The sequence below is a fragment of the Eublepharis macularius genome, chromosome 11, assembly GCF_028583425.1.
Source record: "Eublepharis macularius isolate TG4126 chromosome 11, MPM_Emac_v1.0, whole genome shotgun sequence".
Classification (NCBI taxonomy): domain Eukaryota; kingdom Metazoa; phylum Chordata; class Lepidosauria; order Squamata; family Eublepharidae; genus Eublepharis; species Eublepharis macularius.
Window position 1 is genome coordinate 17563733 of NC_072800.1, and position 12910 is coordinate 17576642.

General features: G+C 43.8%; 1 protein-coding gene across 1 annotated transcript in view; it reads right to left on the reverse strand.

Annotated features, from left to right (window-relative positions):
* RAMP3 (receptor activity modifying protein 3) overlaps nt 1-12910 on the reverse strand; it is a 92110-nt gene that overhangs the window by 41032 nt on the left and 38168 nt on the right. Inside the window, exons 2-3 of the mRNA XM_054991578.1 lie at nt 12250-12279; nt 5187-5316 (exon numbers count right to left, since the gene is read on the reverse strand). Coding sequence (XP_054847553.1) covers nt 5187-5316; nt 12250-12279 — 160 coding nt within the window. The remainder of the gene's footprint in view (nt 1-5186; nt 5317-12249; nt 12280-12910) is intronic.

Consider the following 12910-nt stretch of genomic DNA (forward strand, 5'->3'; position numbering starts at 1 on the left):
GCTTGTCTTTTGTGGATGGACAGGCGCTGTGTCTTAATTCTAGACTTAACACCTCCTTGACAGGAAAGTATGGCAAGCTGGGAAAAGTTTTCTTTCAATGGCCATTCTCTTGAGGCTGTATTAGCAGGCCCAGTCCTTAGCTGTAGAGGCTAGCCTGATTTCTACAACTCTCATCAACTGATAGAGAGTTCTGAGTGATCCCAACCCTCAGCAACAAAGCTATCTTAACTATCTTTATTGTTCTCTGTCTGGTGTATTCTATAGGCATGGCCATGTTAGTCTGTTAAAGCCAAAACAAAGAGTCCTGTGATAGGTTTCATTCAACTTGATACTTTCCTAAAGCACATTAACTGCTAGGAATTCAGTAGGGAAGAGACTCTTAACAGGAAACTCCCAAGTGAATCATGAAGGGCCACCAGGACAGCATCTACAACTGATAGATGGATAAGAACATGATAATGAGATTATGAACCATGAAATAAAGCATGAATAGAACTTCAAAATCCATAAGGTCTGGTAAGAGATAATAAATTCTGCATCTTTAAAAAGAAACAGATGAAGACAAGTCTAGAACCAAAAGTCATCACTAACTAATTACCTAGGAAATGATGTCGGTAGAGGAATTGTGGAGTGAAAATATGTGGCCTCTGAAACGGGACAAATCCCAAAGAACCCTAGAATTTTTCATACCCGAAAAAACAGGATCTGGAGGTACAAGCTGCAGCTATGTTGTTTGTATGTCTCTGCATATTTATAGTTCTGGTTTTAATTGTTTTAATGATTATTTGCTGCTGCTGTTGTTGTTTTAATGATTTTTAAATGTGCTTTTACTATGTAAGTTTTAATTTGTTCGCTGTTTCAGTGTCCTTTATGAGGGCAGAAAGGAGGGATATAAATTATTTTTAGAAATGATCAGGATGAAGGTGTGAAGGGATTACTGATTAAATTTGCAGATGACACCAAAGTGGGAGGAGTAGCAAACACCCTTAAAAACAGGAATAGAATTCAATGAGATCTGAACACACTGGAACACACTGATTTTAAATGGATACATGCCGGGTTCTCCACCTGGGAAACAAAAATGCAAAGCATCCATACTGGATTAAGGGATATACTTCTGGGGAGCAGTGTTTGTGAACAAGATCTTGGGATATGGGTGGATGGGGATATGAGTAGTCAGTGATGTGGCAGCAAAAAATCGAATGCAATCTTCAGATGTATCAACAAAGGCATAACAGTCAAATCACAGGATATTATTGTTCCACTATATACTGTTTTGGTCAGATTCTACCTGGAGTACTGTGTGAAGTTCTGGAGGCATCATTTCAAAAAGGATGTGGACAAATTGGAATGGTTGCAGAGGAGAGCAACCAGGATGATCCGGGGCCTGGAAACCAAGCCCTATGAGGAAAGACTGGGGGACCTGGGAACACTCAGTTTGGACAAGAGGAGGTTGAGGGGAGACATGATTGCTCTCTTTAAGTATTTAAAAGGCAGTCGTGTAGAGAAGGGGAGCTATTTCTGTTGACAACAGAGGACTCGAAAGAATGGATTTAACGGGGGGAAGGTACCAGCTGGATGTTAGGAAAAACTTCTTCACATTAAAAGTACTTCAGCCGTGGAATCAGCTGCCTAGGGATGTGGTGGGTTTCCCCTCATTGGTAGTCTTCAAGGAGCAACTGGATGAACACTTGTTGGGGATGCTTTAGGCTGTTCCTGCATTAGGTAAGAGATTGGTCTTGATGGTCTGTAAGACCCCTTCCAACTCTATGATTCTATGTTAAATAAAATAAACAGCTGGAATTGCTATGCATACTGCCTTGAGCTCCCGAGAGAGGTGGGACATAAACAATACATACATCTGTTTTAACAATATATTTTGTAACTAGAAATATTCCCCTCTCCTGTGTTGCACATGTCATATTCCAATTTCTGTTATCTGGTGTCCTTTTTTCATTTGTTTTGCACTTCCGAACACAATATTCTCTATGAAAAATGATTCGGTCTCGGCAGTCCTCAGCAAAATAAGGGAACTTGATCTGCCAACCATTAAAAATGGCCCCATGTGGTCTCTGTCTAGTGTTATGATTTGAAATGCCAGCTCTTACAAACCTTTAATGGAAGGAACATGATTCAAATGGCCAGATAACTTGCTCTATCATCTATAATCAATTTCCCCACTCCAAGTTTTTGAGTCTAAAATACTTTACTGTTTCACATCAGCAAGTTCACATTTCAGTACTTTTACCTATCTGGGTTTTTCAGGATTCAGGCCAGCCAAGTGGAAAACACTTATATGTTCTCTTCCTTTCCCCCAGATATATTGGACCCTCAGAAAATGCAGAACAGTTGTCCAACTGTATCATTCTGTGCCAACTGAAAGGTTGATCTTTGGCGCAGGCACATGGAAAACACCTCTGCTTTAGTGTCAAAACATCTACACTTAGAAATGAGAAACAGAGAAATGTGTGAACTATGGAAACATATTAAAAGTTCAACAGAGGTCACTGAGTGCCACAGAAATGTCTGAACCTTTCTTGAAGCATGCTCACTGTTGAACTACCAAGGCCAAATTATACATTACGGTTGCCTGTTGTTGGTATTTTTGGTGTTAATTGCTAAGGCTGTGAGTAGAGATGGGCACGAACCGGAAAAAAATCCGAACCATGTGGTTCGTGGTTCATCAAATTTCACGAACCATGAACTTTCACGAACTTGCCCCTGGTTCACGAACTGGTTCATTTGTTTCATGAAAATGTCACATCCAGGTCAGAAAATCGTCACTTCTGGGTCAGCCAGGCCAGCAGAAGTTCACTTCCGGGTCAGCAGAAGGTATGCAGGAAGTCCATCCCCTGTTGCCTAGGAAACTGATAGATTGGCACCAGGCTGTCTGCAGTGATGAACCAAAAAATGAACCAAATGAACCAGCCTAAAAGTTCGTGGCAGTTCGTCAGAAATGGGATCTGAAGAACCATGGTTCGCGAACCACGAACTGGCCTGGTTCGTGTTTAATTTTGGTTTGTATTTTGGTTCGTGCCCATCTCTAGCTGTGAGCCAATGCAATAAAGCTTATGATGATGATTATGGTTGCCTCCAGGCCAGCCCCAAGGATTTTCAGTCAGACTCTGATTTGTAAGTTGCCTGCTGAGAATGCAAGTCCATGCACAGGGGAAATAGTGGCTCCACGGTGTCATTTCAGATCAGAAAAATGGTGTGTGGAGGGGGAGGCTTCAGCTCCCTGTCCCCATGTGTTATAGCTGTAATCTGGCCAGAATGGAAGCCTTTTATGGGATGAGGTGAATTCCTATTAGGGTGGAATTTGTCATTAAATCTTGATCCTCTCCCCATTTTTGGCAAAACCTGCTCTATGGGAGATCAAATAAGCAGTCGGATGAATACACATACTGGGATGTTTTTACTCGTTTCCCTGTTGTCTGTATCGGCCGTGAACACTTGAAGGTGTGTGTGGTTGAATAAGGTTTCAGAGATGGCATGAAAAGCACACCTGTGTGCTGCAAAACAGAAACAAAAAAAGGAGAGTAGCCTGTGGGTGAAAAAATTTTAAGCCAAAAGGTCTAGTTTGGACGGGGCGTATTTTGTTGTCATTGTGTTCATGCTGTAACACATAAGTGCGCTTTTCCAATGACTCCAATTGTGGGGGGTTATGGAAGTGCCCATACATGGGATGTGAATTTCCCCCCCTTGTCCATGATCTCCACCTTTGATCCTCCAGTTCAGTTTTTTAAAATTCTATGAAATTTAGCAGAAAATCATTAGATCAAAACCCCTGGGTTGAAGGAATCCTAATCGGAATAGAGCAGGAAAGAAATTCTTCCCCATCTGTAGGTGTTTTCCCCCCACTGTGTGCCCAGTAACAGCTGTCAGAACCAATAGCTACAGACATCTGGAGGCTTCTGAAAATGTGTACTCTGGACAGATAAGTCATGTTCCTCTCTTAACAAAATAAAGCCACCCAATTAAATGCACTCTGACAGTTTCCTGCAAGCCAGAATTTTCGACACAGCTTTAAATATATTTTTCATTGGAGTTATGCAACTGTTAAGCAGGGAAAGAGATAAGAAGCTGACAGCTTGAAGAAAGAAATGGAACCTTGCCATAACTTCAAAATCCCTTCTATGTATGTGTGTGTATGTCTGTGGGAGAAACCAATGGGACTAAGCTGTTAATGCCAGCATCTAGCAAACAGTAGAACTAGCTGGAACAGTTCAGACATGATGGATCCAGTCTAAAACTGGTTTTAAAGCTCTGCCTGGCAGAAAACAATGGAAAGGAGGAATTACTGCTTTCAATTGAGGGTATTATTGCTCAAGACAGAAATAACATATGATGTAGGGCATTCCTAAGACCTGCTTTCAGATATGAGTACAGATATAGATCAGCTGTTTTCTTATGAGCTCAATGTGTTATAGATGGAAGTATGCGTAACATTTTGACAGCTTTGCTTGAAGGCTTCATGTTTCTATCCTGAAGACTAGCTTGCACTGATATGAAACAGAGGATAACAAAAGATGGAAACAGATCATTTGACTTATTCTGTATTTAGGTACCCTAAATACAATTAGGAGTGATTTCTGGAGATGTAGGGGATTGAACTTGAAACCTTCTGCATGGAAAGCAGAGGCTATTCCACAGCCACAGCATCTCCCCATAAGGATACAGACATTTGCAGTACTATCCTAAGCAGTCTGTTGATTTAGAAGAGTGTATATCTGTTAAAGGTTGTACTGATAGTAGAATATTTTAAAGTAATTGTGGCTGGCAAACTGGCGAGATATCATGTAATATGGAGCTGTTGCAGAGCACATAACAGCACATGCACCATCCACCATGCCTTGGGATGATTTTAGTAATAGTAATAATAATAACAGTGTGCTTATATACCACTCTTCTGCACAGATTAATGCCCACTCAGAGTGGTGAATAAAGTTAGTGTTATTATTATCCCCACAATCCAGCTGGGACTGAGAGGAGCGGCTTACCCAAGGCCACCTGCAGAGCTCATGGCAGTCATGTGAGTTGAACTAGCAGAGTGCTGACTCACAACCCAACCACTTAACCACTATGCTACATTATGTTATGGCACTTTTACTTAACAACTATTAAGCTGATAAACATTTCTTATAGCTAATATACAATTAAAAAAAAATAGATGTAGCTTTGCTTACAGGATAAATTCCGTTAAATTGCACCATTTCCTAGAGTCCACTTTGCGCATCATCTCTTCGAAGGATTTCCCACACACAGGCAACTTTTGTAACATGAGGGATTCATTGCAGACAATCCCCTGTTGTGCACCTAGAATAAAAATTTAAAAAGTTCTTCTCAAATCAACAAAGAAACATGCACAATCAATCTCTCCCCAGAGAATCCGTGGGTTTGAAAACACTTGAGAAGAGCAGATAACTGAATAAAATAAAATCATTTTGTCTTTTTTGCAGGGTTATCCTAAACAGAGTTACACCCTTTTAAGCCCCCTTGGTTTAAATGGACTTAAAAGAGGGTAACTTTTTTATTATTGTTGTTGTTATTGTTTATTTATAGTCAACCTCTCTCACTGAGATCCAAGGCAGATTACATACTGCAAGTGAATACAATGTAATCAATAGCTAGGACAGTCACAGAACAAAAATACAATATGATCAACAGTTAGGACATATAGGCCGTTTCCTCACCTCCATAAAAGAGCGGCACGCTCCCGGAACGCTGGTGGCTTCTTTGCACGATTTTTTTTTTATATTAAAAAATGGCTGCGGGGCGTTTTTTCAGCACATATCGTGCAAAGAAGCCACCAGCGTTCCAGAAGCATGCCGCTGTTTTAAGGAAGTGAGAAAATGGCCTTAATGAAAAAAGATACAATATGTTATGGTAGCCACAAATTTGAAAACTAGCATAAAGCTGAACACATAGATGAAACTTTTCTGAATTAAAGTGTAAGTAATTACCTTAATTAACATAGATCCAGACGAGTTAGCCATATTAGTCTGTAGTTGCAAAACAGACTGATCTGCAAAACAGATGCAGACAAAGTAGGGTTGCCAGCCTCCAGGTAGTGGTCTCCAGGCCACAGAGATCATTTCACCTGGAGAAAATGGCTACTTTGGGGGGCGGACTCTATGGAATTGTGCCATGCCAAGGTCCCTTCCCACCCCAAACCCCACTTTCTCCAGGTTTCTCCAGGTTGTACTCCTCAGATCTCCAGGAATTTCCCAACTTGGAGCTGGCAACCCTAAGACAAAGAGAACTTTGGTTCTCGAAAGCTTAGGCCTCAATAAAGTTGGTTAGTCTCAAAGTTGCGACTGGACTTTTTACTATTTAGTAATTAACATGACCTCTTTAGGATGGCACTCTTTGTAGCTCAGGGCAGATACAGATACTGAAACAGCTGCATAAGTAAAAGGGCCATAGCTTGGTAACAGAGAAGAGGGCCCAGGTTTCAATAATCTTCAGCTAAAAGGAACTAAGGAGTCAGAGAGGACAATTTTGGCTAAATACACCTGCAGCTATAGGGCTGCATTATATGTAAGAATTCTACCTCTGAAGGTTTCACAACCATGAAATGGCTAAAACAGATTTCTGTCACTACACCCTGCTCTTCCTAATAAAGCCATGCTCACGGATAAGCAAGCTCATATAGTATAGTCCTTCTTAGATCTAACCATTTTAGATTGTAGGAAGGAGATTTGTATTCCCATAATTAAAAAAAAAAAAATCTAACACAGCAGGGACAAAGATTTGAGTCAAGCTCTAAGGGACTGGTTTTATTAGAAACATTGCCCATCATAAGGCACTTGCACAATGCATTAGGAATATTCAAAGCACTTCAGCTCTCTTTTCATTAATTTTGCATAAAGTGATTTTTATGTGGGGGATTTTGCTGAAAGTTAGCAGCAGTAAGTCTTCTAGGACTATCCATCTGAGAGCAGCACACTCTGTCATATCTTGACACGAGGGTTTGAGATTTTCTGTATTTGAGTTATGATGTCCAACTACAGGGCAGCAGGAGTGGCACAGGTGATATCAACCTACCCTTTCCCCGTGGCACAGAGTGGTAAGCTGCAGTACTGCAGCCCAAGCTCTGCTCATGACCTGAGTTCGATCCTGTCGGAAGCCGGGTTCACATAGCCAGCTCAAGATTGACTCAGCCTTTCATCCTTCCGAGGTCAGTAAAATGAGTACCCAGTTTCCTGAGGGTAAAGTGTAGATGACTGGGGAAGGCAATGGAAAACCACCCTGTAACAAAAAGTCTGCCAAGAAAATGTCATGATGTGACATCCCCATGGGTCAGTAATGACTTGGTGCTTGCACCCTTGCCTTTAGCTACCTTCCTAGTAACTAGGGTTGCCAGTTGGCCAGTTATCACCTGTGTCAGGTCTTCCTTGGGGTGCCGCGGCAGCGGCAGCAGCGGAGCCCGGACTTTGCCTGCCCAGCTTCGTCCTGGGCGTGGCTGCGCTGGGCGTTGGCGTGCTAGCTGGTGGACCCTGGATGCTGCTAGAGAATATGCAGTGTCCTGCTTGGTGGAAGGAGGGGAGGTATACCTCACCCATGCACCCTCTCAAGCCACCAGCAAGCCCTCTCAACCTAGCATCTCTCCGGTGTACCTCCTCCTCCTTCCTCTCCTCCATCAATCTTCCTCCTTGCATCTTCACATTCTCTCGCTCCTCCACTCCATCACTCACTCCTCTGCTACACAACCCACCACGACCACTCTCCTGAGCCAGCTTTTATAAGGCATACCATTCTTGCCCCTTCTCCCAGGTCCCTGCCCTTGCCTGATGCTGCCCAGCTGTGTCTGCCCCCAGGTGTCCCTTCCTTCCCATTACTCCTGCCCGGCCGCCCTCGTATCTCTGGCGGGGGTGGGGGGGTGGGGCTGAAGGCGAACACCTCCCAGCTGGGGCTTCCCCCAGGTGTGTCTCCTTTCCCTTTTTCCTTCTCTCTCCGTCCTCCCTGCAAGACTGGGCTGGCTGGGTCCCTCCAAGCAAAGTGTCGCGTCCTCCTCTGCCTTTGCTCACGAGGACCAGTGTTCGTTTCCCAGTGTTTCGCCCCCTCCCTTTCCGGGCTGGGGTTGCCGCTTTCCCCTCGTGCTTGGTCTGGTGTTTCCCATATCTCCAGCCCTTCTGCAGAGTTCTGGCCAGGACCGTGAGTCTCTTGCCCTTTTAGGTGGGTTTGGGCATTTTGTCCCTGTCTGGCTTCCCCCTCTGACTCCCCTTTCTCTTCCCTGTCGCTGCCTCTGACACCCCTTTCCTCTCCCCCGTTGCTGCCTCTGCCTCCCCTTTCCCGGGGCTTCCTATGTCCACTGCTGGCATTCCTTCAGGGGGCTGTGGCCAGTCCGGGGCGTTTGGGTTACCCAACCCCAGACAACCTGGCCCATTTGGTATTTTGCAGGACTGTCCAGGGAAAATGGATTAAAAATACTGGACAACCAAAGTCAGGCTGGAGGGGAGGAAAAAGAAAAGGAGGAAAGGGAAGGAGGAGAGCAGTGTACTGGAAGCTGGCCATGGAACAAGTGGGACTTGGCAGGGGCCCCAGAGCCCACAAGGGCTGGACTGGCCAGGCAAGGGAAGATTTGGTGCAGCACACAAGAAGCCAGCCCACTTACCGCCACCTGCAGAACAGGTGGGACTTGGCGCAGGGGCCAGTGCCACTCGCAGGCCAGGTCCATAGTGCCCCTGTCTCTCCACTCCCCATTGAGAGGTGCACCTCTGGGAGGGCTGGCCTGGCCAGGCTGGCTCCTCCTCACCCCTGGCCCACAGTTACATGGCCCTGTTGTGGACAGACTGCAGGGCCTGCATAGCCTGAACCAATGACATCACTTCTGAAAGTGATATCATCACTATGAGCCCAGGACTGCATGTGTTGATTATCAGGGGGCCCCTGTGTTCAGCATTTTTTAAAACAACTTGGCAACCCTGCCAGTAACACAGACTTGGGGGGTGGGAGAATTCTTAACATCTTCATGTGAGTGGTTCCCTGTCCCCAACAGTGCTATAGCCAAATGGAGAAGGAGGGAGAGACACAGTAATGCAATAATGCATCATCCCTTCTATCCACGACCAAATACTTCTTTTCAGATATTATGTCCACATGTACAAGGAGCCTGAAACCATGCTGTGACACATGTGGTTGCCATGTTGCCTGAACAGAGACAATGGGCGTATTTTGCATGTGCGTACAGGTTTGATACACATGAGCCAACCACTGGGTCTTACATGTTTGGACAACATAGCAACCACATACATCAGGAGCTTTGTGAGTAGCATGCAATCCCAATATACAGTGTTTGGTTGCCTAGTGTGCCTGATGGACATAATGTCTGAGAACGGCTAGCATTACTGCACAGAGGAGAGTCAGTCTGGGCTACAGAGTAACATCTGTTTCATCAGAAGTTTTTTTGCAGACCTATGTGATTTGTTTTCAACAGAAGCAGAAAGTTTGCAGTGGATCAACTACAGCTAACTTTGGGCATCACTGGAGGCCAAGAGAGAATCTGACAAGCTGAATTACATTAAGAACACCAGAGTTCAACCATCTCAGTAAATACACATTCTTTTAAATGCCAGGAAATGCATCTGTGCAGTCTTCAAAAGCAGGTGTCAGCTAATCAAGAACGGGAGAAACAGGATTCTCCGTTGTATATAAGTGTTTTCACTTTAACTAGCCTAACAGCTTGTTTAGGTTTAGCTAGCACCGATTCCTCAGATGTGACAGCTGAGAAGGGAAGCAGAATGTGAATCATGATTTTAAATGTTTATTTATATTGCTCATTATGTAGCATTCTGTTCCTGGATATGGATGGAATTAGCTTTATTACACAAATAAATGATGCACATGAAGCGTATGCACAATGCAGTGTATTAACAACCAGATAACTTTACACAGTATGTCCTTTGCATCACTCACGGACTATTTTCATTGCACCAGTACTTTAGATTTACAAGACTCCAGTCCTAATCACACTTTCTTGTAAGTAAACCTTACTGAATGCAGCAGGACTTTCTTACCCGTAAACATAAGTCTCACTTACAATCATGATTCGGCTAGCAGAGTCACCAGCACAGGTACCAGGCCCTGCAACAGACCCAGATGCCAGCTCTGCCCTTATATCTACCCAGGGAATACAATTACAGGACCCAATGGCATCAACTACACTGTCTCTGGCTCTTACAGCTGCTCATCCTCCAATCTGATATATGCCCTCATGTGCCAACGATGTCCATCTGCTCTGTACATTGGACAAACCAGCCAACCTCTACGCAAAAGAATAAATGGACACAAATCTGACATTAGAAATGGCAACGTCCAGAAACCAGTGGGAAAACACTTCAATCTACCAGGACATTCCATCAAAGACTTAAAGGTCACTGTAGTCCGACAGAAATCTTTCAAAAACAAAATCCAATGGGAAGCTGCTGAATTGGAATTCGTATGTAAATTTGACTCTGTCAAGCTGGGACTGAATAGGGACTATGAATGGTTATCTCATTATCAGAGGTAACTGATTTCCTTAACAGAAGCAAACTGATCTCCATATCAGAAGGAGCTGTTTGCATCTCCATATCAGAAGGAGCTGTTTGCATCTACTCTGCCCCCCCTCTCCTCCTCTATATCTGACCAGTTTCTTTTTGCCCTCCATGCATCTGACGAAGAGAACTGTGATTCTCGAAAGCTTATGCTACAATAAAGTTGGTTAGTCTTAAAGGTGCTACTGGACTCTTTTTGATTTTGCTACTACAGACTAACACGGCTAACTCCTATGGATCAGTGAAAATGGTGGGCTATAAATTAAGCATGCAAGTAATGAAAATTCCTACGTCCAGACCTGTGAGCCTCTTTTTATTTTAGATTTAGAACTCTATTCGAGATAGTGTTGCGAACTTCCAGGTGGGGCCTGAAGATCTCTTGGAATTACAACTAATCTCCAGACAACGGTTCCCCTAGAGAAAATGGCTGCTTCGGAAGGTCGAATCTATGGCATTAGATCCCATTGAGCTCAAGTCGCTCCCTCAACCCTCACCGCCCCAGACTCCACCCACAAACTCTCCAGGTATTTCCCAGCCTGGAGCTAGAAATCCTAATTCGGGACAATAGTTTGCAAGTCAGATTCAATGGTGGGTGCCATTTCTGCCTTATCAAAAGTCATGATCTTCTGTGAGCTGAATTTTCTTAGCAACCGCAGACAGCTCGTACATGCACACATCACTTTGGTAGCAATCAGCTGGCACAAGTGAGGTTAAGCATGCCACATATGCACGACACCCACTCATTCTCTTTTGGGGCCATGTGCTTGCTGAGAAATCAGGTTGGATCCAAACTCAATTGGTGATTTCCATCAATTCCTCCTTCCCACTGCAGACCCCCATGTAGTTCCTGAGTGTCCCTGCCCCTACGCACCATGGGCATCATTTCATGGAGATCAGTGGCCTGCAGTGGATGGGGAGAGGCAAGGTAGTTCCATTCTGCCATTCGAGAACTGAGTCCCACCCAACAACTAGATCAGCACACAGTAGAGCTACTGGAGAGAACGCACAAGCCAGTGAGACTCTCACCTTGCTGAATCTGTAAACTTCCTGCTCATCAGGAATCCAACCTGCCTCTCACCAGTACAGTCCCATGCAACTCTCTTCATGAGTAAGTGAAGTCCACGTAGGGCAGCAAAATGCTTACCCTGTCGTATGTGAAGTATGCCATGGCTATTTATCATAACTTCCAAGCCCGCATGCCCAAGCAAAATAAAACGATCGCACTGAACTCGCATGAGTTGGTGTGTACACCATTTCTCCCATAATCCCTCTTTCTCACTAGGAAAGACAATACATGTGAAGCAGTCCTTCCAAACATTTTGGCATTAGCCAGGGATGTAGGCATGGTTTTCTATCCTGAAGTGGATCCAGAGGAGTCAGCCGTGTTAGTCTGTAGTAGCAAAATCGAAAAGAGTCCAGTAGCACCTTTAAGACTGACCAACTTTACTGTAGCATAAAGGACGCATCTGACGATGTGAACTGTGATTCTCGAAAGCTTATGCTACAGTAAAGTTGGTTAGTCTTAAAGGTGCTACTGGACTCTTTTCGATTATCCTGAAGTGTAATCACTTTGGAACACCCCTGCAGCTGTTTCCCTACCAGCTGCTCGCTCAAAATACTATCATGAGACCAATCACCTATCTTTGAACAGATTGAGAAAAAAAGCTAATATTAGAAGGAACTATTCAATTGGTAAACATTAACTTCTTACCTGCTAATCCAATGGTCATTAGGCCATTCACTAAGAGAGAAAAGAAGGTAGTTGTTAGAGTGTCATTATTACAAAAAGATTAAAATTATATTAATAAGAAATGTAACATACAAGGTAGACTAACCATATAGCAATTTGGCAAATGGCCTCAAGTTCCCCCTCACCTCTGTTGTACTATTTTACATCATTCCAAAGAAGATTGGGATTTTCTAGGTACTAAGGGGCAGTAATCTCCTTATAACATTTATTTTATGTCCGTTTTTTAATATATAAAAAGTGGTTGCTAAAACTATAAAGAATCCCTTAAGGAAACCCACAATTTTCTAGGATTCTCTTCTGTTAGAATTCACAGGAATCTCCTGGAAGTACCAAATACATAACTGCTGGTCTCCAGTCCACAATTTAAGAGTGACTCATCTATAGAGAACATAAATCAGTGCGTATATTATTATGCAAACTGCCCCCGAGTTTCACAAAACTGAGAGCTCCCAACATATTGGTTCATATCGACTAAGGTTAGTGATCAAAAAAGACTGCACTCATTTGAACTTAAACCTTCAGAGCAGTGGCTAAACCATACGATATAGCAAAGCAAGTCTGCTTTTGCATACATAGGACTGCCAGGTCCCTTGAGTCCCCTGGTGAGGGTCTGGGAACCTGG